Here is a 24,579-nt window from a genome sequence, read left to right on the forward strand (position 1 = left end):
GAGCAAGGCCAGAGTTTCAGTTGGGAAGAGAGACTGAAGAGGCTGGGTCTGTATTAGATTAGTGAATGGAGTGGATGTGGAGAGGATGTTTCCATTAATGGGAGAGTCTAGAACTAAAGGTCATAGCCTCAGAATTAAAGGACGTTCTTTTAGGGAGGAGATGAGGGGAAAGTTTCCTTAAGGGCCTGTCCCACTTAGGTTATTTTTAGGCGACTGTCATAGTCGTAGCAGATCTCTACGACTGTTTGGGCGACTGAGGAAACTACTCACGACCATACAGGCGACACCCCGGCAACCATGCGGCGACAGCATATAATCCTCCCACGACAGGCCCTTTGATCAGAGGGTAGTGAATCTGTGGAATTCAGTGCCACAGGCGGCTGTGGAGGCCAAGTCGTGGATATTTTTAAGGTAGAGAAGGATAGATTCTTGATTAGTACAGGAGTCAAAGGTTATGGGGAGATGGCAGGTGTATGGGGTTAGGAGGGAGAAATAGATCAGCCATGATTAAATGGCGGAGTAGACATGATGGGCCGAATGGCCTAATTCTGCGCCTATTAGTTATGAATTTATGATTGAGGTAAATAGAGTGATGAGGGGTGTAGATAAGAAACAATTCCCCACAGCAGAGAAGGATATACTGGAGGACGTAGATTTAAGGTTGGGGGTAAGAGATTTGGAGGGGGGGGGGGGGGGGGGAGGGAGGGGGAGGGGGGGGAGGGAGGTGGGTCGGAAGTGGGTAATTTCCACTCGAGGGGGACGAGTAAGTGGAACATACAACTGTGGAGAACAGTGATAGCCTAGTCGCTGACGACATTCACAAGATGTCTATCCGCGCACTTCAATCACCTAGGCATTGAAGGCAATGGGCCAGGTGCTGAAAGAAGGGAGCTCACTGGTCGGCAAGGCCTCAGTGGGCCGAATGGCCTGTTTCCATGTATGAGAAGCATGGTCCTCATTGGTCGGAAAATGCTTCAGCATTTCTTGAAAGGCTCTGTATAAATGCAATGTAGGAAGGAACTGCAGGTGCTGGTTTACACCAAAGATAAGGCACAAAACGCTGGAGTAACTCGGCAGGAGAAAAGGAATAAGTGACATTTCGGGTCGAGACCCTTCTTCAGACTCATTTGAAGAACGCACAAGGGTCTCGACCCGAAACGTCACCTGTTCCTTCTCTCCAGAGATCCTGCCTGACCCGCTAAGTTTAGTTTAGAGATTCAGCGTGGAAACAGGTCCTTCGGCCCACATAGTCCGCGCCGACCAGCGATCCCACATATGGACGCTATCCTGCACACACTAGGGACAATTTACATTTATACCAAGCCAATTCACCTATAAATCTGTGTGTCTTTGAAGTGTGGGAGGAAACCGAAGATCTCGGAGAAAACCCTCGCAGGTCACGGGGAGAGCATACACACTCCGTACAGACAGCACCCGTAGTCGGGATCGAACCTGGGTCTCCAGCTCTGCAAGTGCTGTAGGGCTGCAACTGTACCGCTGCGCCACCGTGTTGCCCTTTACTCCAGCATTTGGTGTCTATCTTTGCTGTAAAATGCAGGTGTTTTGCAGGGTTGGGGGGTCGGGGTCGGTCTCGGTCTAGCCTTGGGACTTGCATTGGCCTCCGTACTCAGCACATCACGTTATGTGTAAAGGTCACAAAGGGTTAAACAGCTGTGTATAAAACCTATCAGTAAATAAATGTCCTGTTCCACTTTACATAAGAGAACACAGCAACAATTCATGTCGACTGCTGCTGTACAATTAAATGGATTAGAAATGCCCTCCACGCTGTCTAATGCAGGGAACCAACAGTCTACCAACAGAACTGTTCTAAGCCGTCCACCACGTTAAACCTACAAAGCAAATACTGACAACAAATCCATTTCAGTCTTTTGACCAACTCAGCTCGGGCTGTTTCCACTGGAATAGCGTGTGAACTCGTGCAGCGGAATGTTCCAGAAGCTTCTGTTGCACAGCAACCAAATGCATTATTCATTCATGTGTGGGATTCACCAATGCCTTCGTTAAATGTACCAGCAGCACGGGCAGCCCGCGACCGGTTTGTGGCGGTTTCCAGCGCGTGATCCTGGAGTTAAAAGCGTTCCAGGATGGAAACCGTTGATCATCCGGAATGGGATCAGGAACACGATGAACACTGTTTAAAAGAAATAATAAAAGAAGTCTTAGGTTGTTTTTTTGTTTAGAGAGACGGCGTGGAAACAGGCCCTTCGGCCCACCGAGTCCGTGCCGACACCAATCCCTGCACATTAACACCATCCTACTCACACTAGGGATAATTTTCACATTTACACCAAGCCAATTAACCTGCAAATCTGCACGTCTTTGGAGTGTGGGAGGAAACCGAAGCTCTCGGAGAAAACCCACGCAGGTCATGGGGCGAACGTACAAATTCCGTACAGACAGCACCCGTAGTCGGGATCGAACCCGGGTCTCTGCCGCTGTAAGGCAGCAGCTCTACTGCTACGCCTCCGTGCCACCCAGTAAATTTCAGTTGTTTGTTGTGCTGGACTGAGCATTAAAACCACTCACACTACTAAGCAAAGACACAAAGTGCTGGCGTAACTCTGCAGGTCAGGCAGCATTTCTAGAGAAGATGACTAGGTGATGTTTCGTTTTGGGGTGCTTCTTCAGACCCTAAACGTGATCAGTACGGGTGTCAGGGGTTATGGGGAGAAGGCAGGAGAACGGGGTTAGGAGGGAGTGTTAGATCAGCCATGATTGAATCCGGAGTAGACTTGATGGTCCGAAAGGCCTAATTCTGCTCCTATCACTTATGACCTATCCATGTCCTCCACAGATACTGCCTGAGTTACTCCAGCACTCTGGGTCTTTATTTGTAATCCAGCATCTGCAGTTTCTTGTGTCTGCACACAGCGATGTACTGAATGTAACCTCTTGTTTAATTCGCAGTCAGATTGTCTTGTTGTGCTCTGTGTGAGGGCCGCAAACTGTTTAGTTTAGTTTATTGTCATGTGTACAGAGGTACAGTGAATTGCTTTTTTGTTGCGTGCTGTCCAGTCATGGGAAAGACTATACATGATTACATTCAAGCCGTCTACAGTGTACAGGATAAAGGGAATAACGTTTAATGCAAGATAAAGTCGAATCAAGTCCGATTAAAGATAATCTCCAATGAGCTAGATCAGTGGTTCCCAACGTTGGGCGTACGCCCCACAGGGGGGCAATTTGATTTTTAAGGGGGGCAATAGAGCGCGACTGAGGAGGTCTGGGCCCAAATTTTCGATTTTTATTTTTTTGGATTTTCCATCAGGTAAACATATGTAGTTTATGTTTCAGATGTTATTTTGAGTAAATAATTTTTTTTGGGGGATAAAAAAGGTCTTTATTGAGTAGTTATTACATAATCACCACGCCATCGCTCTTCATGCACATCGCATGAAGCACGCGAGGTCATGGGAGAACCGTATTTATTGAATTGGATTTAGAAATGCGATTCAAAGAGCTTTTGCTAAGTTACCCTTATAATATCTATTTCCTCCGTTTTCTCTCAAGGGAAAGCAAGCGGGGGGGCATCAGGATTTTAGAGGTGATTAGGTGGGGCATGGCCAAAAAAAGGTTGGGAACCACTAAGCTAGATGGTAGACAGACACAAAATGCTGGAGTAACCCAGCGGGACAGGCAGCATCTCTGGAGAGAAGGAATGGGTGACGTTTCCGGTCGAGACCCTTCTTCAGACTGATGTCAGGGGAATGGGCGGGACAGAGATAGAAAGCAGTCAGAGACAGTAAGACCAGTGGGAGAACTGCGATGGGGGAGGGGATGGAGAGAGAGAGAGAGAGAGAGAGAGAGAGAGAGAGAGAGAGAGAGAGAAAAAGCAAGGGTTATTTGAAGTTAGAGAAGTCAATGTACATACCGCTGGGGTGTAAGCTACCCAAGCGAAATATAAGGTGCTGTTCCTCCAATTTGTGCTAGGCCTCACTCTGACAATGGAGGAGGCCCAGTACAGAAAGGTCAGGTTGGGAATGGGAGGGGGAGTTAAAGTGCTGAGCAGCCAGGAGATCAGGTAGGTTAAGGCGGACTGAGCGGAGGGTTCAGCGAAACAATCGCCGAGCCTGCGCTTGGTCTCGCCGATATACAGGAGTTGACACCTGGAACAGTGGATACAGTAGATAAGGTTGGAGGAGGTGCAAGTGAACCTCTGCTTCACCTGAAAAGACTGTTTGGGTCCTTGAATGGAGTCGAGGGGGGGGGGGGGGGGGGGGGGGGGGGGGGGGGGGGGGGGGGGGGGGGGGGGGGGGGGCAAAGGGACAGGAGTTGCAGTTCTCCTGCGGTTGCAGGGGATAGTACCTGGGGGGGGGAGTGGCTTGGGTGGGAAGGGACGAGTTGCAGAGGGAACGGTCTCTGCGGAAAGCAGAAAGATGTGGAGATGGGAAGATGTGGCCAGTAGTGGGATCCCGTTGGAGGTGGAGAGAGTGTTGGAGGATTATGTGCTGTATGCTGTCTAGGTAGATAGTAGCTCATGACTGCTCTCTAGTTGTGGTAGGATGGTTCATTTGCCTGATAACAGCTGTATTTGCCTAATGGGAGAGGGGAGAAGAGGGAGTGACCCGGGTGCGACTGGTCTACCTCTCCTCCCCTCTCCCATCAGGCAAGAGGTACAGAAGTGTGAAAATGCACACCTCCAGATTCAGGGCCAGTTTTTTCCCAGCTGTTACCAGGCAACTAAACCATCCTACCAACAACTGAGCTACCCTCGACCTAATTGGAGACCCTCGGACTATCTTTAATCCGACCTTACTCCACTTTACCTTGCACTGAAAATGATTCCCATTATCCTGTATCTACACTGTGGACTGCTTGACTATAATCATGCATCGTCTTTCCGCTGACTGGATAGCACTCAACAAAAAGCTTCTCACTGTACCCGGTACACATGGCAATAAACTAAACTATAGTTAGAGTGAGGGTAAAAACAAAGGAGTGTAAAGGCTGTGAAGCTTTGGGCTGGAGGATGTGTCCAGCTGGTCGGGCGGTAGTGAAGGAGAGAAACACTGGGTGCCTTAGGGCAGAACTGACCAATTTAGAGAGAACATAGACACAAAATGCTGGAGTACCTCTGGAGAGAAGGAACGGGTGATGTTTCGGGTCGAGACCCTTCTTCAGACTTAATTCCAGCATCTGCAGTTCTTTCCTGCACTGACCAGTTTAGACAGATACACATGGAGAAAGGCCCTTCGGCCCACAGTGTCCATGCTGACCATCGATCACCCGTCCACCCTAGTCCTGTCATCTTGCTCCCCACACACTAGGGGCAATTTACCGAGGCCAATTACTCTACAAACCCGCATGTCTTTGGCGCGTGGGAGGAAACCGAAGCACCCAGAGGAAACCCACACGTTCACAGGGAGAACGTGCAAACTCCACACAGACAGCATCCAAGGTCGGTGAGACAGCGGCTCTAACGGCCGCGCCACCGTGCCGCTACTGAAACGGGCAAAGGAAGCAACGTAAAACTAAGAGAGTACAAACCTGTAGCGAGCACACTCAGTACAGACAGCACAAGGGACAGGTAGTAGAGCTCTGGAGTGGTGATTGCCTAACACAGAGAAATAAAGGAAATCCTGTAAGGATTAATACTGAAAATCTACGTAAACTGTTCTTTAATAATCAGATTTGCTCTAGCTCATATTAGTTTAGAGATACAGCGTGGAAACAGGCCCGTCGATCCACCGAGTCCGCATCGACCAGCGATCCCCGAACACTAATTCTATCCTAAACACACTAGGGGAATATTTCCAATTTTACCGAAGCCAATTCGCCTACAAACCCGCGCGCCTTTGGAACGTGGGAGTATATCAGAGCACCCGGAGAAAACCCTCGTGGTCACGGGGAGAGTGTAGAAACTCCATACAGACAGCACCTGCAGTCAGGATCGAACCCGGGTCTCTGGCGTTGTGAGGCAGTGACTCTATCGCTGCGCCCCCATCTAAAGTAGCAAAGTAGCAAACGTCACCCACTTAACTGAGATCTGCTCATTTTGCACAAAGTCAAACTTTATCCTCTGTACTCGATCTGCTACAGGGGGGAGTCTCATTCCCACGAGATTATCAAGGCTGCAGCCACAACAAGGTCAGGTTTCTGGCTAACTGTGAAAACCTAACACAGCACTTGAGATGATCACAGAACAAGGAAGATAAACTCACACACTGAGGGGCAGCAATGGTGAATGAGGTGGTTAAGGCACCTTGTAGAAATGATCCAACTCCAAATGTATGAAAGGCCGCTCTCAGCTTGCAGGGAATCGGATCCATCAGCGTCAAAAGGAAAGTGAATCCTACAAAGAGTTTCGTGAGAATTAGATCTATTTGTATACTTAATAACAAATTGTTGCAACAACCAGTCATTTTACTAAAAAAACAAACTGCTGGAGGAACTCAGCGGGCCAGGCAACATCTGTGGAGGGAAAGAGACAGATGATGCTTCGGGTCGGGACCCTTCTTCATAAAGTGTGGAAACAGGCCCTTCGGCCCAACTTGCCCACATCTCCCAGCTACACTAGTCCCACCTGCCTGCGTTTGGCCCATATCCCTCCAAACCTGTCCTACCCATGTTTCTTAAACGTTGCGATAGTCCCGGCCTCAACTACCTCCTCTGGCGGCTCGTTCCATACACCCACCACTCTTTGTGTGAAAAAAGTTACCCCTCAGATTCCTATCAAATCTTTTCCCCTTCACCTTAAAACTATGTCCTCTGGTCCTCGATCAGTCCATTTCCGTCCACAGATGTTGCCTGACCCCATGATTCCAGCATCCACAGTTCCTGGGCCCAATTATTTGACACAGGCAGAGCAGAGTTCCCATGGAGACCACACTGCTGATCTTCGAAGCTGAAGTCAAGTGACCCACGGGTGGTGAATCTGTGGACGTCTTTGCCACAGAAAGCCGTGGAGGCCAAGTCAATGGATATTTTTAAGGCTTAGATAGAATGATTCTTGATTAGTACGGGTGTTAGTGGTTATGGGGGAGGGGGGGGGGGGGGGAGAGATTGGGGTTAGGAAGGAGAGATAGATCATGCATGATTGAATGGCGGAGTAGAATTGATGGGCCCCAATGGCCTAATTCTGCTCCTATCGCTTACGACCTGATAAACCTGCCCGCGTGTGATTCAGGAGCAAGAGGATGCCATTCGGTTCCTCAAGATTCACCTCGACACCGCATTCATGTCTGACTTCCACCCTTTCTTTATCAGGTTATGCATCCACTTCATCTTGGAAATATTCAAAGGTTCTGCTTCCATTGCCTTTTGAAGAACCAAGATTCAGACTCTCAGAGAAAAATAATGTATCTGTACACTGTGCACGGCTCGATTGTAATCATGTGTTGTCTTTCCGCTGACTGGTGAGCAGGTGACAGAAGCTTTGCACTGTACCTCGGCACACGTGACAATAAACTAAACTGTGTGTCGGAAAGAACTGCAGATGCTGGTTTGCACCAAAGATAGACACAAAATGCTGGAGTAACTCAGAGAGTCAGGCAGCATATCTGTAGAGAAGGAATGGGTGATGTTTCGGGTCGTGATCCTTAACTAAACTAACTTTCTTGGTCTCGTTCTGTTTTAAATGGATAACCCCCGCCTCTAGATTCTACGGTGGGACAAATCCTCCCCACATCCACCCTGTCAAGAACTCTCAGGAGCAAAACACAAAGTGCTGGAAGAACACAGCAGGTCAGGCAGCATCTGTGGAGGAAATGGACAGACAACGTTTCGAGTTGGGACAGAGAGCCACACTGAACGGAAACAGACTTGTCTACTCACTCATTCCCATTGAGGAAATACTTTCCTTATTTACACTATCTAAATCCTTCATTAATTAAAAATGAATGGTACTGATTTTGAATGATTAGCCATGATCATATTGAATGGAGGTGCTGGCTCGAAGGGCCGAATGGCCTACTCCTGCACCTATTTTCTATGTTTCTATGAGAGAGCGAATGGGAGCTGCAGCCACACAAATGTATCGGTGGATTGCACGGTGGATTGTAAGGTCGGTGCTAAAAGAGCAGCAGAATCCTACCTGTCATCAGGAAAGTGAAGATGATGTAAGTGGTCAGATTGTGGAGGAGGGGCTGGTTACAATATCTCGATGACCTCGGTCTGAAAGATAAGCAAAAGATTACAAACCTGCCAGTAGGAAATCATCCCCAGTCCCTCCTTGTGAGCAACATTAGACAGCGTCACACAGCATGAAAACTGGTCCCTCAGCCCATCCTGTCCATGCTGGCCAAGATGTCTACCATTGCTAGTCCCATAGGCCTGCATTTGGCCCATATCGTTCCCAACCTTTCCTATCCACGAACCTGTCCAGTTGTCTTTTAAACGTGGCAATTGTACCTGCTTCTCCCACTGCCTCTGGCAGCTTGTTCCACGTACCTACCGCACGCTGTGTGGAAGAATTTGCCCCTCAAATCCCTGTTCTCCTTAAATTTTTGCCTTGATATTTTAGGCTCCGCTAAACTGGGAAAAAGATTGTGCAGGAATCAACTGGAGCTGCTGGTTTTCACCGAAGATAGACACACATCGCTGAAGCAACTCAGCGGGCCAGGCAGCATCTCTGGGGAAAAGGAATGGGTGATGTTTTGGGTCCAGACCCTTCTTTAGAGTTCAAATTTCCATTTTTTGGGCGAATTTGCATTAAAGACTGATTTCAACAAGTTAGGTAATTTGTAAAAAGGAACTGCAGATGCTGGTTTTTATCGAAAATAGACACAAAATGCTGGAAAAACTCAGCGGGACAGGCAGCATCAAAGATCTTAGAGCAGAGCAAGATGGGTTACTCTCACGCAAATGTGTAGTACGCTCATGGGCGGATTCATAGGACCCATTTTAGCGACCAGTCCCCGCCATCTTGTTCCGCCATCTTGCTTCCGGCCAAAGATCTTTGTTTCCGCAGCGGGGAGAGGGAGTGTGGGGCCCAGGACAGCAGGGAGAGGGAGTGTGGGGCCCGGGGCAGCGGGGAGAGGGAGTTTGGGGTCGGGGCAGCGGGAGAGAGGAAGTGTGGGGCCCGGGGAGGGCAGTGTGGGGAGAGGGAGTGTGGGGCCCGGGGCAGCGGGGAGAGGGAGTGTGGGGCCGGGGCAACAGGGAGAGGGGGAGAGGGAGTGTGGGGCTCGGGGCAGCAGGGAGAGGGAGTGTGGGGCCAGGGGAGGGAGTGTGGGGCCCGGGACAGCGGGGAGAGGGTGTTTGGGCCCGGGGCAGCAGAGAGAGGGAGTGTGGGGGCCCGGGAGAGGGAGTGCGGGGCCCGGGGGGCAGGGAGAGGGAGGAGGGAGTGTGGGGCCCGGGGAGAGGCAGTGTGGGGCCCAGGGAGAGGGAGTGTGGGGCCCGGGGCAGCGGGGAGAGGGTGTTTGGGGCTCGGGGCAGCGGAGAGAGGGAGAGTGTGGGGCCCGGAGAGAGGGAGTGTGGGGCCCGGGGCAGCGAGGGAGAGGGAGTGTGGGGCAGCCAGGGAGAGGGAGTGTGGGGCCCGGGGGGAGTGGGGAGTGTGGGGTGTGGGGAGAGGGGCATAGGAGGGGGGGGGACATTGTAGTGGGGGGGGAGACGAGGGAGTGCGGGGGGGGGGGGGACGGGGAGAGTTGAGGGGGGGGGGGGAGAGTTGAGGGGTGGGGGATAAGGCCTAGTGCGTGTGAAGTTGTGGGGAGGTTTACAATGTTTCTTATTTAATGTCCGTTGTCTAGTCTGAAATAGAGTTCATCATTGGATCGGAAGAAATATAATTGTGTGTGTTATATGATTATATACATTTATATCACATTCATGTATATGTGTTTATAAACATTTTATTCTTTAACAAGAATTAACAGAATTATGAACTAACAGAATTATGAATCTAACCCTATATCACACACAAAAACTCCCCCCGCAATGTCAATTACCCTACGAGTCGGGTCGGTTCCGGTTACTACAAAATCAACTCAAACACTGTTTGTGAGCCATTTAAAAAGAAACAATTTAAAAAACATTAAAAAAGACAATTACCAGAGTCAAATTTTATTCTTGACAAGAAGTATGAACTGACAGAATTATGAATCTAACCCACACTGCGAGTCGGGTTGGGTAGACTCCGTTTTTCTAAAATGGGCGGGGAAAAATGCCCAGGATCCCCTCCGTAGCGTACTACACGTCAGCCCATTGTATTTCGCAGGAGTAGCCCATCTTGCTCTGCTCTAAGATCTTTGGGCAGCATCTCTGGAGAGAAGGAATGGTTGATGTTTCGGGTCGAGACCCTTCTTCCAACTGAGAGTCAGGGCTAGAGGGAGTCTAGAGATATGGAAGCGTTGTATTCTAAGCAGCAGATTAGATGGTTAGTAGGTTTGTTGAATACCTCCGGTGCGGGTAAGTGGTTTAAAACAAAAGGAAAGCAAATTGATGGGAATGGAGAGTTAGGTTACAGTGAGATTACCAAGGAGATGGGACTGGTCTGCTGGCATGGACCTGATGGATGAGTGGCCTCCTTGTGTGTCATCGTTGGAGGTTCACAACAAAACCAAACCGACTACGGGGAAGTTTGCAGAGGTTCGGATCTGCTGCAAGTGTGAAGTCAACAGAAAATTCTGAGTAATTGATCATTTTTACCCAATGGCTGATGAATGGAACTAAGTCACAAACACGTCACTGTCTGAATCTTGAGCAAAACACAAAGCGCTGGAGGAACTAAGTGGTTCAGGCAGCATCAGAGGGAGAGAATGAACAGGCAACCTTTCGGGTCTGGACCTCACTTCAGACCTGAAATGTCACCTGCCCATTCCCTCCAAGGATGCTGCCTGACCCGCTGAGTTGCTCCAGCACTTTGTGTTTTTCTCAAGATTCCAGCATCTGCAGTTCCTTGTGTCTCGGTCTAAATGGTGGAACAGGCCTCAAGTGGCTGCCTGCCATTGGGCTGATAATTCCCAGCCCAAGGTTCAGATTGATCAACAAGAGAACTAGTGACGCCAAGAGAAAACCTTTCCTTAAACACAGTGAGTGGCCGTGGTCAATTGGGAGTACTCTACCAGACACACGATGGGCCAAATGGCCACTGTGCATGCAATAATATTCCTTGAACTGTAACTGCATGGAATGGAAAGCAGCAGAGGACCGACTGTGAAGTTTCTTCTCCATGTGGCCCTTCTCGGGGGCAGAGCATCCATTGCTGGCAAGAGCTTTTGAGGTGATCACTTTTAGTCAGCGTGAAAGCAGGCCCTTCAGCCCATCGAGTTCATGCTGTCCATCCATCACCCGCTCCATGTTATCCCACTTTCCCATCCACTCCCGACACACTAGGAGCAACTTTACCGAGGCCAATTAACCTACAAACCCGCATGTCTTTGAGGAAACCGGAGTACCCGGATGCAACCCACCGTGGTCACGGGAGAGAACGCTGAGCAAAACCTCCACCCATGCAGCATCCCATGCCAAGATCGAAGCCGGGATCTCTGGCACAGTGAGGCAGCAACTCTGCCAGCTGCGCCACTGCGCCACTCTCAACAACCCCGCACATCAACGACTCCACTTACCGAGCGAGCACGGACAACTGTGGCAAGAGGAAGCCGCTCACAAACAGGGCCAACAGCACTTGGCTAGAAGCAAATACAAAAATTGGGACATAGTTAATAAACGTCGTATGTTGTACAGAATTAAACTGCAAACCAATATTTAAAAGTCTGCATGAGGCAACATAGTGTCATTAAACAGCCTAACCCTCACTCTGGAAATTTGTCTTCCAGCTCTATAACCTATATGACCCATGACATTCCAGGCTTTAGCCGGTCCCTCCACTCTTCAGTGAGGCCCAGTGCAAATTGGAGGAACAGCAACTCATATTTCGCTTGGGCAGCTTACACCCCCCAGCGGTATGGACATTGACTTCTCTGACTTCAAGTAGCCCTTGTTTTTCCTTCTCCATCCCCCCCCCCTCCTTCACAGTTCTCCGACCAGTCTGACTATCCCTGATTACATTTTATCTCTGTTTGCTTTGTTGTTACCTTCTCCACACTAACAATGATCTATTCTACATTTCCCTTGATCTCCACCCACTTTGATGTCTCATTCTCACACCTTACACTTCCTCATTTCTGTATCTCCCCCTCTCCTGACTAACAGCCTGAAGAAGGGTCTCGACCCGAAACGTCGTGCATTCCTTCTCTCCAGAGATGCTGCCTAGAGTTACTCCAGCAATTTGTTTCCCTAGAATAACTGGTCGTTAATTGTACAGGCGCTCCCCGGCTTACATGGGAGGAAACCGGAGCACCCGGAGAAAACCCACGCAAGTCACAGGGAGAATGCACAAACTCCTTAAAGACAGCACCCGTAGTCGGGATCGAACCCGGGACCCTGGAGCTGTAAGGCAGAGACTCTACCGCTGCGCCACTGTACTGGCCTCTAATGACTCCTCTTAAATGAGTGAATGACTGTAACCCCGACTAACTCAAAACTGGATTGGATAGGTGTCAGGAGACCAGAGAACTCATGGTAAAAAAAAAGCAACGAGCAGGAAGATGCCAGGATTATAGGATTATGTCCCTTCAATTAGGAATGTTTTAAAATGGACGGCAGCGTCCCTGCGGGTAAAAACTCCCTTATTAAACGGGCTCCTGCTTTCATGTACAGATTTAATGGAATCTTCTAAATGTGTGCAGTCCTGTAATTCTGCTTATTGTGTGTAGAGATGTCCACAACTGCAAGGCACGGTGCTCGTGTATGGGGACGATTTGCCTGGATCACACGCAAAACAATGTTTTCCACTGTATCCCGGTGCACGCGGCAACAATAAACCAATAATGGTTGGGATGTAATGTTAAAATTGTACAAGGCATTGGTGAGGCCAATTCTGGAGTATGGTGTACAATTTTGGTCGCCTAATTATAGGAAGGATGTCAACAAAATAGAGAGAGTACAGAGGAGATTTACTAGAATGTTGCCTGGGTTTCAGCAACTAAGTTACAGAGAAAGGTTGAACAAGTTAGGGCTTTATTCTTTGGAGCGCAGAAGGTTAAGGGGGGACTTGATAGAGGTTTTTAAAATGATGAGAGGGATAGACAGAGTTGACGTGGAAAAGCTTTTCCCACTGAGAGTAGGGAAGATTCAAACAAGGGGACATGACATGAGAATTAAGGGACTGAAGTTTAGGGGTAACATGAGGGGGAACTTCTTTACTCAGAGAGTGGTAACTGTGTGGAATGAGCTTCCAGTGAAGGTGGTGGAGGCAGGTTCGTTTTTATCATTTAAAAATAAATTGGATAGTTATATGGATGGGAAGGGAATGGAGGGTTATGGTCTGAGCGCAGGTATATGGGACTAGGGGAGATTATGTGTTCGGCACGGACTAGAAGGGTCGAGATGGCCTGTTTCCGTGCTGTAATTGTTATATGGTTATATTATATGGTTAATAAATAATATAAATCTTCCAGTGAATCTGCTGGATTTCACTGGATGGTGGGAACTGGCGCTCCAGATGAGCCAAATGCAAACCATCAGGATGGGGCGGCATGGTGGCGTGACTGCCTTACAGCGCCAGGGACCCGGGTATGATCCTGACTATGGGTGCTTGTCTGTACAGAGCTTATACGTTCTTCCTGTGACCTGCGTGGGCATTCTCCGGGTTCTCTGGTTTCTAAAGACGTACAGGTTTGTAGTTTAAATGGCTTGGTTATAAATGTAAATCTGTTACTAGTGTGTGTGGCATAGTGTTAATGTGCGGGGATTGTTGGTCGGTGCGGACTCGGTGGGCTAAAGGACCAGTTTCCGTGCTGTATCTTTAAACTAAATTTAAAAATTCTGATTAACCAGGTGGTGGGTTATCAGAGTTCAACTCTACTTGAATATGTACTTGAAATGTGACGCAGACTTCTGCCTTTCCTTCTCTCGCAGGCAGCGAGCTCTAGACCCTAACAAGCATCGAAATGAAAATAATTCTCCCAATGACTTTAACACTTATCTCCTGGTGTTTGAGCCCATTGAAGGATACGCATCCAAGCCACTCATGATGTTATTCACCACCCTTACCCTCTTCTGCTCCATGAGAAGTTATGCCAGCTGATACCAATTTTTCCTCATGGTCACAATTTTGCAGACCTGGCAATTCCTATGGTACCATCATTCGGGGGGGTCATTCATCAATGTAGGGTGGTGTGAGACAACAAATTCCCCCAGGGTGTGGTGGAAGCTCTGTCCCCAAGCAACGTCCATCACCCAAACATATCTCGGCAGGGGAAGGCTCAGCAGCACGCTGGCGCAGCGGTAGAGTTGCTGCTTTACAGCACCAGAGACTCGGGTTCAATCCTGATTACGGGTGCTGTCTGTTTGGAGTTTGCACGGTCTCCCTGTGACCTGCATGGGTTTTCTCCGGTTTCCGCCCACACTCCAAAGACATACAGGATTGTAGGTTAATTGGCTTGGTAGAATTGTACATTGTCCCCAGTGTGTGCAAGATAGTGTTAAGGGTCTGTCCCACTGTATGAGGTCATTCAAGAGCTCTCCCGAGTTTAAAAAAAAAATCAAACTCGTGGTAAGCACATAGAATGTACGTAGATACTGTCTAGATTAACTCTCACTTTTAAGAATTGTAGAAGTGATTAAGGTGCTCAGATCACATGCTACAAATGTGATGATGATTCTGTGGTCTGAGGATCATCTTGATTTATCTCATGAAAATAAAGTTAATCAGTTCTCTAAAGAAGCTGCTGAACACATGCCTTGACTGCCAACACTGTGGACACACAGTGTAACCAAGGCTCCAGTAGCTTACTGTGCAACTAGTGTGTGTGTGTGTGTGGATTAATAATGAGGAGAAAGGAAACAATTGGGTGAGAAGGAAAATTTGCTCAGCATACAAGAATTGTAAAGTCCTGTGGCCCTTTGGCCCACCATGTCCATGCTAGTCTTCGGGCACCTGTTTACAATATTGCCAATGTTATTCTCCCCATATTTCCATCAACCTGCCCCAGATGCTAACATGTGCCCACACACTAGAGGTTACTTATTGTGGCCATATAACATAATGACCTGCATGTCTTTGGGATGTGGGAGGAAACCAGAGCACCCAGGGGAACCCACGTGGATGTAGGGAGAACGTGGGGTAGCTTGGTGGTCAATAATCAGTAGTTGTTTAATCAGACAATAGACAATGGGTGCAGGAGTAGGCCATTCAGCCCTTCCAGGCAGCACCACCATTCAATGTGATCATGGCTGATCATTCACAATCAGTACCCCGTTCCTGCCTTCTCCCCATAACCCCCGACTCTGCTACCTTTAAGAGCCCTATCTAGAAAGTATCCTTGAAAGTATCCAGAGAACCTTCCTCCGCTGCCCTCAGAGGCAGAGAATTCCACAGACTCACAACTCTGTGTGAAAATTGTCATATACACTGTGACAGGAATATATTTTATGCACAAAGTTAAGAAATTTAGACCAGTTATGCAATATAATGGTGTGGTCTACATGCCCTCAGCATGCTGCCCCCGACACATATCTTTGAAAGAAGCCAGCTTTCACGATATGGGTGTCTCTAGTTAGTCCAGCACTAATTGCCTATCCCTGACATTACTTCAGAAGGAACCAGAGGGTGTAATTCATAGACACAGGTGGCTGTGGAGGCCAAGACATTGGGTATTTTTAATGTGGAGATCGGTAGGTACTTGATTAGTAAGGAGTTTGAGTTTAATTTATTGTCACGTGTACCGAGGTACAAAGCCTTTGTTGCGTGTTAACCAGTCGGCGGAAAGACAATACATGATTGGAATTGAGCAAGTCACAGTGTGCAGATACATGACAAAGGGAATAGCATGAATAACCTTTAGTGCAAGATAATGTCCAGTAAAGTGCAATCATAGTCTGAGGGTCTCCACTGAAGTGGAGAGTAGTTCAGGGCTGCTCTCTATATGCTGAGAGAATGGAGCAGCTGGGCTTGTACACTCTGGAGTTTAGAAGGATGAGAAGGGATCACATTGAAACATATAAGATTGTTAAGGGCTTGGACATGCTAGAGGCAGGAAACATATTCCCGATGTTGGGGGAGTCCAGGACCAGGGGCCACAGTTTAAGAATAAGGAGTAAGCCATTTAGAACGGAGACAAGGAAACACTTTTTCTCACAGAGAGCGGTGAGTCTGTGGAATTCTCTGCCTCAGAGGGCAGGTTCTCTGGATGCTTTCAAGAGAGATCTAGATAGGGCTCTTAAAAATAGCGGAGTCAGGTTACAATTTATTCTCCTCACTTCCCCACCAACTGCCCTTCCGTTACACGCCCTCAAGGACAGTTGCTCTGGCCCATCAACCTCCCAACCCACGATTGCAACAACACGGGTGCAGAAAATGCTCAAACATCTCCAGGCCATGCTTACAATTTTGCTCTGTTGCGTTTCGGCAGCTGTCTGCTGAAGTGGTGGGCGATGTGAGGCAGGCAGTAATGCAGCATCTCCTGTCCAGTCCCGTCCCCGGCATCTGAAAGAAAGGAGGAGGACTCAACAGACAACACAATGACGTCCAGGTACAAGGGCCACGTGGTTACGCTATCGGACCAGCAGAGATCTACGAGGATGTTGCCAGGACTCGAGGGCCTTAACTCTAGGGACAGGTTGAGCAGGCTGGGACCCTATTCCTTGGAGCGCAGGAGGATGAGGGGTGATCTTATAGGGGTGTACAAAATCATGAGAGGAATAGATCAGGTAGAGTCTCTTGCCCATAGGCGAATCAAGAACCAGAGGACATAGGTTTAAGGTGAGGGGGGAAGATTTAATAGGAACCCGAAGGGTAACTTTTTCATGCAAAGGGTGGTAGGGTGTATGGAACGAACTGCCGAAGATGTGTTGAGGCAGGGACTACCACAACGTTTAAGAAACATTTAGACAGATACATGGATAGGACAGGTTTGGATATGGGCCAAATGCAGGCAGGTGGGAATAAAGTAGATGGGACATATTGGCTGGTGTTGGCAAGTTGGGCCCTATGGCCTGTTTCCACACTGTAATTGTGCATAACACCAGGTATGGTCTCACCAGCAAGGGTTCCCCACTTTCCTGCTTCATCCTTCTTGCAATGGAACCAAGTAATTCTATTGCCTTCCTAATTATTAGCAGTAGCCGTTCCTTGTTCAGAGCTTCGATCTTGACTATGGGTGCTCTCTGTACGGAGTTTGCACGTCCTCTCTGTGACCGCCTGGGTTTCCTCCGGGTGCTCCGGTTTTCTCCCACACTCCAAAGGCATGCAAGGTTTGCAGGTTAATTGGCTTCTGTAAGTTACCCCTAGTGGGCAGCAGGATGCGAAGTGAACGGGTGATCGATGGCTGGCATTGACCGGGTGGGCCGAAGGGCCTGTTTCCGTGCTGCATCTCTAAAACTAAACCCTAAACGTGGCGACTCTTGTGCACTGCCTCAGTATTGTGTAATCTACTCTTCCTACACTCTTGTACTCCGTATATGTGATAGGAGCAGAATTAGGACATTCAGCCCATCAAGTCTACTCCGCCATTCAATCGTGGATGATCTATCTCTCCCTCTCAACCCCATTCTCCGGACTTTGATCTGGTATTTTGTTGGTTCACATGCTTGATCAATGGTGTCTTATCATTAATGGGTTTATTATTATTATTAATGTTTAGTGTTTTCTGAGTCATTCGTAACTGTCACTGTATGTCATGTTGTTACTTTAAGGACTTTAAGACTTTTGCCTTCCACCACAGTGAGGTGGTGTCTGGTAGACTTACTGTGATGGATGTTAAACTATGTTAAGTGTGTGTTTTGTTATTATATTCTATGTTATGACTGCAAGGTATACAATTTCGTTCAGACTGAAATGTCTGAATGACAATAACGGATACTTTACTTTACTTGTGGGCCGAGCACCAAGGCAAATTCCTTGTATGTGAATACTTGGCTAATAAACTTACTTACTTGCCCCATAACCCCCGACACCCGTACTAATCAATTTTACTGACCTGGATACGAAAATGGAATTTCACTCTACCTACACGTGACAATGAATCATTGACTCCATTTTGCCCGATCCCTCTGGTACCCGAACCCTGCTCCACAAGTTATTACAGAAGGATGAGCCTTGGAACAGATGTGGTGGGCAATGTGAAGCACACCAGCAGTGTAGGCTTGCCCAGGTAGTGCCTCCTTTCTTGGCCATTGTGACATCAGGGGGCTACTGGGGCTCTTGTGTGACACCCCCGAGCAGGCTGGGGATCCAGCGATCAGCCATGTGATAGTCAGGCCGCACCCCGCCTGCTGAATCTTCACCCCTCCCCACCCCCCCGTGAAAGAACCTATGCACGGATTAAGAAGTAGGTGCTAGCTTTCATTTTTGGTATTACCTGCTCTTATACACTTCTTCGGGGGACGCCCCCTCATACACAAACTTCCTGCTTCTCCCCTGCAGCCATCTATGGCCCCCGCAGAATAAAAACATTCGCTGGTGCAACCGTGGCAGTCGAGTTGCCCGTGGAGGCCGCACGCACCATACAACATGGCGCCACCTCACGGTGGTTACGGTGGCTCAGTGGGCAGAGCCATTGCTGCACAGCGCCAGAGACCCGGGTTCGATCCTGACATCAGGTGCTGTCTTGTGTGGAGCTTGTACGTTCTCCCTGTGACCGTGTGAGTTTCCTCCGGATGCTCCGGTTTCCTCTCACATCCCAAACTCTGCGGGTTTGTAGGTCAATTGACTCTGTAAATTGCCCTCGGTGTGTAGGGAGTGGGTGGGAAAGTGGGATAACATAGAACTTGTGTGAATGGGTGATCATTGGTTGGCGTTGCCTTGGTGGGCCGAAGGGCCTGCTGCCATGCTGAATAGTTTATCAGCATATCTCTGCGTACTGTACTATACGAACGTCTCTATACTGAACTAAACTAAAGTAAACCATGGCAGGTGCTGGTTGTGCTTCCTCAAGAGACAACGATATCCAATATTAAGATTTACCTGTCTGACACAGGCTACACTGGTGGGAAACTCTCAATCACACGTGAGAAGGTTGTCTTATTGCATGGCCTTGGCATTGTATGAGACAGGTCCATGAGCGAACCGTTTCCAGGGGCACGTCAGACGTGGGCATGGGTGACGACAATTCATCTTTCTAGCAGAGGCATCAACCGAGACTGTGGCAACCCCACCCAACAGTTACAAGCGCATGGTCTCTGAGATTCATCCTCAGAGTACGTGGACACAGCGGCTCCGGGGTAGATACAGATTCAATCCACAGGGTCCTGCAGGATCTGGCTGAGATAAACTTGGGGAATAGGGTGATTTCACGAAAGGTCACTGAGCGTAGATCCGCACCCACGTGACCGAAAATCTCAAGTGGAGGACATGCTAGACATCCGGTACATGTTAGTGGATGGGAAAACACGCACTTTCAATAATGTCAATAATGCCTTACTTTTGTTGAAATTCAGCGAGCAAACGCGATAATTCCCGATGTTTTGGACCTTTAAATCTCCACGGCAAATGCCCGCTGTTCACTTCCGCTGGATTGGCACCTTCAGCTCCCTCTTTAATTTACCTTAGTTTCTATCTTTTTTTTTACTGTAAATCTAGGTAGCTGTGCCTCACGGTCACCCCGACTGGCACAATAAATTGCAGACCAAAACCTGGCCGTTTTCTATGTTTTTAACGGGTGGGAAAGTGCGTCTTTTCCCATCCACTAACATGTACCGGATGTCTATCATGTCCTCCACTTGAGATTTTCGGTCACGTGGGTGCGGATCTACGCTCCAGTGACCTTTCGTGAAATCACCCTATTCAGGGCAGGGCAGGGCAAGGGAGAGAAGGAGGGGGGGGGGGGGGAGGAGAGCCGGGAAGGAGGGGGAGGGGGAGGGGGAGGAGAGAGGGGAGGGGGGGGAAATGATTGGAAGGAAGGGGAGGATTGACGATGAGGAGCGATAGGGAGGGGAAAGAAGGCGGGAAGTGAGGGGAGGTAAGTATGGGAATGAGAAGGCGGAAAGGGAGGGGAGGGGAGGGGGGAGAGAAGATGAGGAGAGAAGATGGGGAGGGAAGGTGGAGGAGGCGGCGAAGTGAGGCAAGAAAACTAACTAACTTGGAGGGCTTGAAAGCGGAGAAAACTCCGATGCCTCAAAAGAAAAGCCACAGATCCCATGCCCGGAGGGCACACATTCCGCAGCACTGAAATACCATGCACTGTGTGCCGAATGGACACGCTAAACGGAGCCCAGACAGGCGGCCGGGGACCGGGTCCCTCGCTCACCTGTACCTGTGCGAACGATGTAGCAAAGTCTTGGAACCCGGAGGTAAGTATCAATGCGGTGTCGCCTGGCAACGCGGACAAAGTGAAACTCAACCCCCTGTCGCAACGTTCCACGATGTATCAACGTTCTCTGAACCCCCGGGGCTCGCATTTCGGGGCCGGGGCTGCAACATGCCTCAAATTCCTCAAATGCACAAAAGGCAGAGGGAATTAAACGGTTGGGATAAACGTTCCTTAAAATTGCTCAAAAAAAACTTTAGCGCGTTCGTTAAAAAAAAAAATGTTTGTTGTAGAAAACTCCGACTGGCACAATAAATCCTCTTCTTCGCCTGCAAAGCGGCAACTCTGGGTCACATTTTCCCGCGGTAGTTCAAAGTTTGACGCCCCGAAATATTTTTTAAAAACCGGGCTCACCTTCATTGCCTGCTGATCTTCCTGTAGAGAACGGTCACAGCCTCCGCGCTCTTCACGACCACGAAGTTGGCGAGGAGGAGCAGAACGAGAAGTAGAATCGCCAGAGACTGGACGAACAGCCTCAACATTGTGTTTGCCCGCGTTCCAAGCCGGCGCTCTGCTCACGCTCTGCTTCCCTCTCCCTGATCCATGTACTCCCCGATCCAGGCTTTACTCCCCGTTCTCTCGATAAGATAGGACAGAATTTACCACCTCCTCTGCCACATTTTCGCCCGCCCTCAAATCCCTCCCTTACCCCTCCCACTCTCCATTTGTAACGCAGATCTCTCGCCTTCCTCTTATTCACCGTCGCCTCTACCACATTTTCGTTCGCCCTTAAATTCTACCCTCTCCCTCTCTGTTATCCCATCCTCCCAGGTCGCTCGTGTTCCTATATATTTTCTTTGTGCCTCCTACCTGCCCTCTGAGTTTAACACAAACTAAGGCTATTCTGCCAACACGTGCAAATTGGAAACAAAATGGCTTTGAGATCAAGCAAGGAACTGCAGAAGCTGGTTTACAAAATAAGAAACAAAGTGCTGGAGTAACTTAGCGGGTCAGGCAGCAAGTGTGGAGAACATGGATTGGTGATGTTTCAAGTCGGGACACTTCAGGCTTTGGGATCATCCATAGTCTATTTTCTTGTGTGCGCTTCCCCAAGTTATTGCTCATAGTCAAGGAGTCATACACCATGGACATTGGCCCTTTGGCCCGCCACGGCTATGCTGACCATCAAACGCCCCTATACTCGCCCTATTTCCCAGCGTTTGTGTCTCCAAGTAGTCATCTAAGTCTATGTAATTCGAACAAACATGTACAAACATCTGTGAAATTCAGCACAGGGATGTTTAATTTAGTGTACGACCGACCGAGGTACAGTGAAAAGCTTTTTTTCTTGCGTGCTGACAAGTCAGCGGAAAGACTACATGATTACAACAGAGACATCCACAGTGTACATTACAGGATAAAGGGAAAAAATGTATGGTGCAAGATGAAGTCTAGTAAAGTCTGATTAAAGATAGTCCGAGGGTCTCCAATGAGGTAGATGGTAGGTCGGGACTGCTTTCTAGTTGTTGAGGGAATGGTTCAGTCGTGTGATGGGAAGAAACTGTCCCTGAATCCAGAGGTGTGCGTTTCTACACTTCTGTACTTCTTGCCTGATGGACAATAGACAATAGGTGCAGGAGTAGGCCCTTCGAGCCAGCACCGCCATTCAATGTGATCATGGCTGATCATCTCCAATCCGCCCTAGTCCTCACCTTCCACCCTACCAGCCGTCACATACAACAAATAGTCCGTCAGTTTCGCCACCTCCAACGTGACCCCACCACTCGCCACATTTTCCCATCTCCCCCCCCCCCCCCCCCCCCCCTGTCTGCTTTCCGCAAAGACCGCTCCATCCTTAACTCCCTGGTCAATTCTTCCCTTCCCACCCATACCACCCCCTTCCCGGGCACTTTCCCTTGCAGCCGCAAGAAATGCTGCACTTGTCGCTTTACCTTCCCCCTCGACTCCATTCAAGGACCCAAGCAGTCGTTCCAGGTGCGACAAAGGTTCACCTGCACCTCCTCCAACCTCATCTATTGTATCCGCTGCTCTAGATGTCAGCTGATCTACATCGGTGAGACCAAGCGTAGGCTTGGCGATCGTTTCGCCGAACACCACCGCAATAACCTACCTGATCTCCCGGTGGCTCAGCACTTCAACTCCCCCTCCCATTCCGAAACTGACTTTTCTGTCCTAGGCCTCCTCCATGGCCAAAGTGAGCACCACCGGAAATTGGAGGAGCAGCAACTCATATTTCACTTGGGCAGTGATGAAGCCGAATTTTAGTTAAAAATATAAGAAGATATTAAATTGGCTTCTGGGCTAGTTTACAGCTTATATTTAGTCTCAAATTAGGTTTGCCTCAGGTTGCGGTGTGTGAGATAATAAATCCTATAACATTGTCTCCCAAGTGACAAGCAGAGAGGAGAAGCTAGAGAGATCTCTTTGATGTAAGATGTCATAAACCAAATGGCCAATGTTTATGAGGGACGAAGTGCCGAGAGAGGAACCAGGGAAGTAGAAAGATAAAATGTCATAAACCAAATGGCCAATGTTTTTAGTATATCTTGTACCATGTAAACAAAATGCCTTTGATGTGATGCATTCTGTGGAAACCTTTTCCTGTACCTCTGACCATGACTGATGTCTGTGGAATGTGCTAAGGGGACAAAAAAAAAACCCTATTTAATGCAATGTAATTCTGTTGTTCAGAGAAGTGGATGGAGGACAGTGGATGGGGGACAGCCTGTATTGGTCACTTGACTGGCGTTCTCCCTCCCTTCCATCGGCTGATAATAAGTAAAGTTTTGAACTGGCCTACCAAACAGTTTGTGTGGTGTCTGTTTATTAAGAAGCGAACCTGTTTAGTTGTTAAGAAAAGTAGCTTTTTCATTGGCGTAGTTATGCAGGCCTCGCTGGGACCAAATCAATGGCTGACTGTGCAAGAGGTTGCAGAGGTTGCCGGGATTGGAAGGGAGATAACTGAGCTCTATCGGCCCCCTTGTAAGACCGACTCCCTAGAAACTCCCGGGAACATCTGTGATCCTTCATCAGACATTGCATTGGTTCCCTGCCGAGGTTCTTAGAAGCAGACAAAGGTGAGACCAGTTGGCTTTGTATGGGTTTTTTTTAAGTAGGGATTGTGTATGTATTTTTAAGACAGAATTGTGGATGTATTTTTAAGAAGGGCTTGTGTATATTGTTAAGAAGGACGTGGTGGTTTCTCTTTCTCTCTCTCTGTCTATCTCTCTTTGTTTTCTCTTTTTCTCTATCTCTACTAAGGGCTCATCGGCCTCGTTGAGACATCCGTGATTTGTCGGGTTAAATGGGGGGTGAGGTGTGCGTCTGGCTTATTGAGACATCCGAAGAGTTGTCGGATTGAGAAATAAGTGACGTTGTATATTAAAGAGTTAAAACGTCTGCCAAGTTGAGAAACTGGAGTCTCGGTTAGCGAGTCGGCCTCGTTGAGACACTTGGGTCGTATATTAAAGAGTTAAAAAGTCAGCCAAATTGAGAAACTGGGGTCTCGAGTAGCGAGTCGGCCTGGTTGATATATTTGGAACAATTCGGAATTAAAAAGTCAGCCAAATTGAGAAACTGGGGTCTCATTTAGCGGGTCGGCCTGGTTGATATATTTGGAACAATTCGGAATTAAGAAGTCTGTTTTCTCTCTCTCTCTCTTTCTCTCTATCTATCTATGGGGAATGCTCTGGATACCAGTCCAATATATGTGTTATTTGAATCCTAAGTATAAGAAATTTAGAATGTTAAGTTACAAGTTGACCAAATGGTTGGGGGATGAAGCCTGGCCAGTAGGGGGCACATGGAATGTAGAGACAATTATATGGGAAAGGAAGGCAGGAAAGAAATGGAAGAAAGGAATTAAAACATGGAATGCAGAAGCAGAGAAGAGAAGCATGAGGAGAGTATAGAGTTCCAAGTTGGATGGATACTGCATGTAAGAAGGGGATAGAGTTAAGAAACAAGGATAGCACTCGGAAAGGATGGAAAGTATTGCAACTAGAATGCCAGTGGGCTGAGGAACAAGAGAATATAATTAAAAGACAGACAGGAGGTGAGAAACAGGTGATGGTTAGTAAAAATAAACCCAGTACTGGTAAATCCTCTGGAGGAGACTTCATGTCTGGCACGACGACCCTGTTTGGTAGTGAAGATGAGGAGTTAGATAATCCTGGGAGACGTCCATCTCCCTACGTCCTACCAGTAGCAATGACATCCTTACCACCTTCTTCTTCTTCTTCTTCTTATAGGATTCCGGCAGTGTAGACGCTGCTGAGCGTTTTACTGCCCTCCACAGGTCAAAGTTTGAACTAAATTCTTACATACAGTCCTGTAACTTGCAGGAATTGAA

The 24,579-nt window shown here is 48.4% G+C and overlaps 1 protein-coding gene across 4 annotated transcripts in view; it reads right to left on the reverse strand.

Moving 5' to 3' along the window:
- Positions 1–721: 721 nt before the first annotated feature.
- Positions 722–24,579, reverse strand: part of LOC129711738 (uncharacterized) — a 40,070-nt gene continuing 16,212 nt past the window's right edge. Inside the window, exons 1-7 of one of the 4 annotated variants that reach the window (XM_055659639.1) lie at positions 20,622–20,871; positions 16,348–16,447; positions 11,526–11,588; positions 8,057–8,136; positions 6,186–6,316; positions 5,512–5,578; positions 723–2,155 (exon numbers count right to left, since the gene is read on the reverse strand). In XM_055659639.1, coding sequence (XP_055515614.1) covers positions 2,025–2,155; positions 5,512–5,578; positions 6,186–6,316; positions 8,057–8,136; positions 11,526–11,588; positions 16,348–16,421 — 546 coding nt within the window. In that variant the 5' untranslated portion in view covers positions 16,422–16,447; positions 20,622–20,871 and the 3' untranslated portion in view covers positions 723–2,024. Of the gene's footprint in view, positions 2,156–5,511; positions 5,579–6,185; positions 6,317–8,056; positions 8,137–11,525; positions 11,589–16,347; positions 16,448–20,621; positions 20,872–24,579 lie in introns of those variants that run through there. The other 3 variants (XM_055659638.1, XM_055659637.1, XM_055659640.1) reach the window with 3 other exon arrangements.

This window comes from Leucoraja erinacea, chromosome 30 (assembly GCF_028641065.1).
Source record: "Leucoraja erinacea ecotype New England chromosome 30, Leri_hhj_1, whole genome shotgun sequence".
Classification (NCBI taxonomy): Eukaryota; Metazoa; Chordata; class Chondrichthyes; order Rajiformes; family Rajidae; genus Leucoraja; species Leucoraja erinaceus.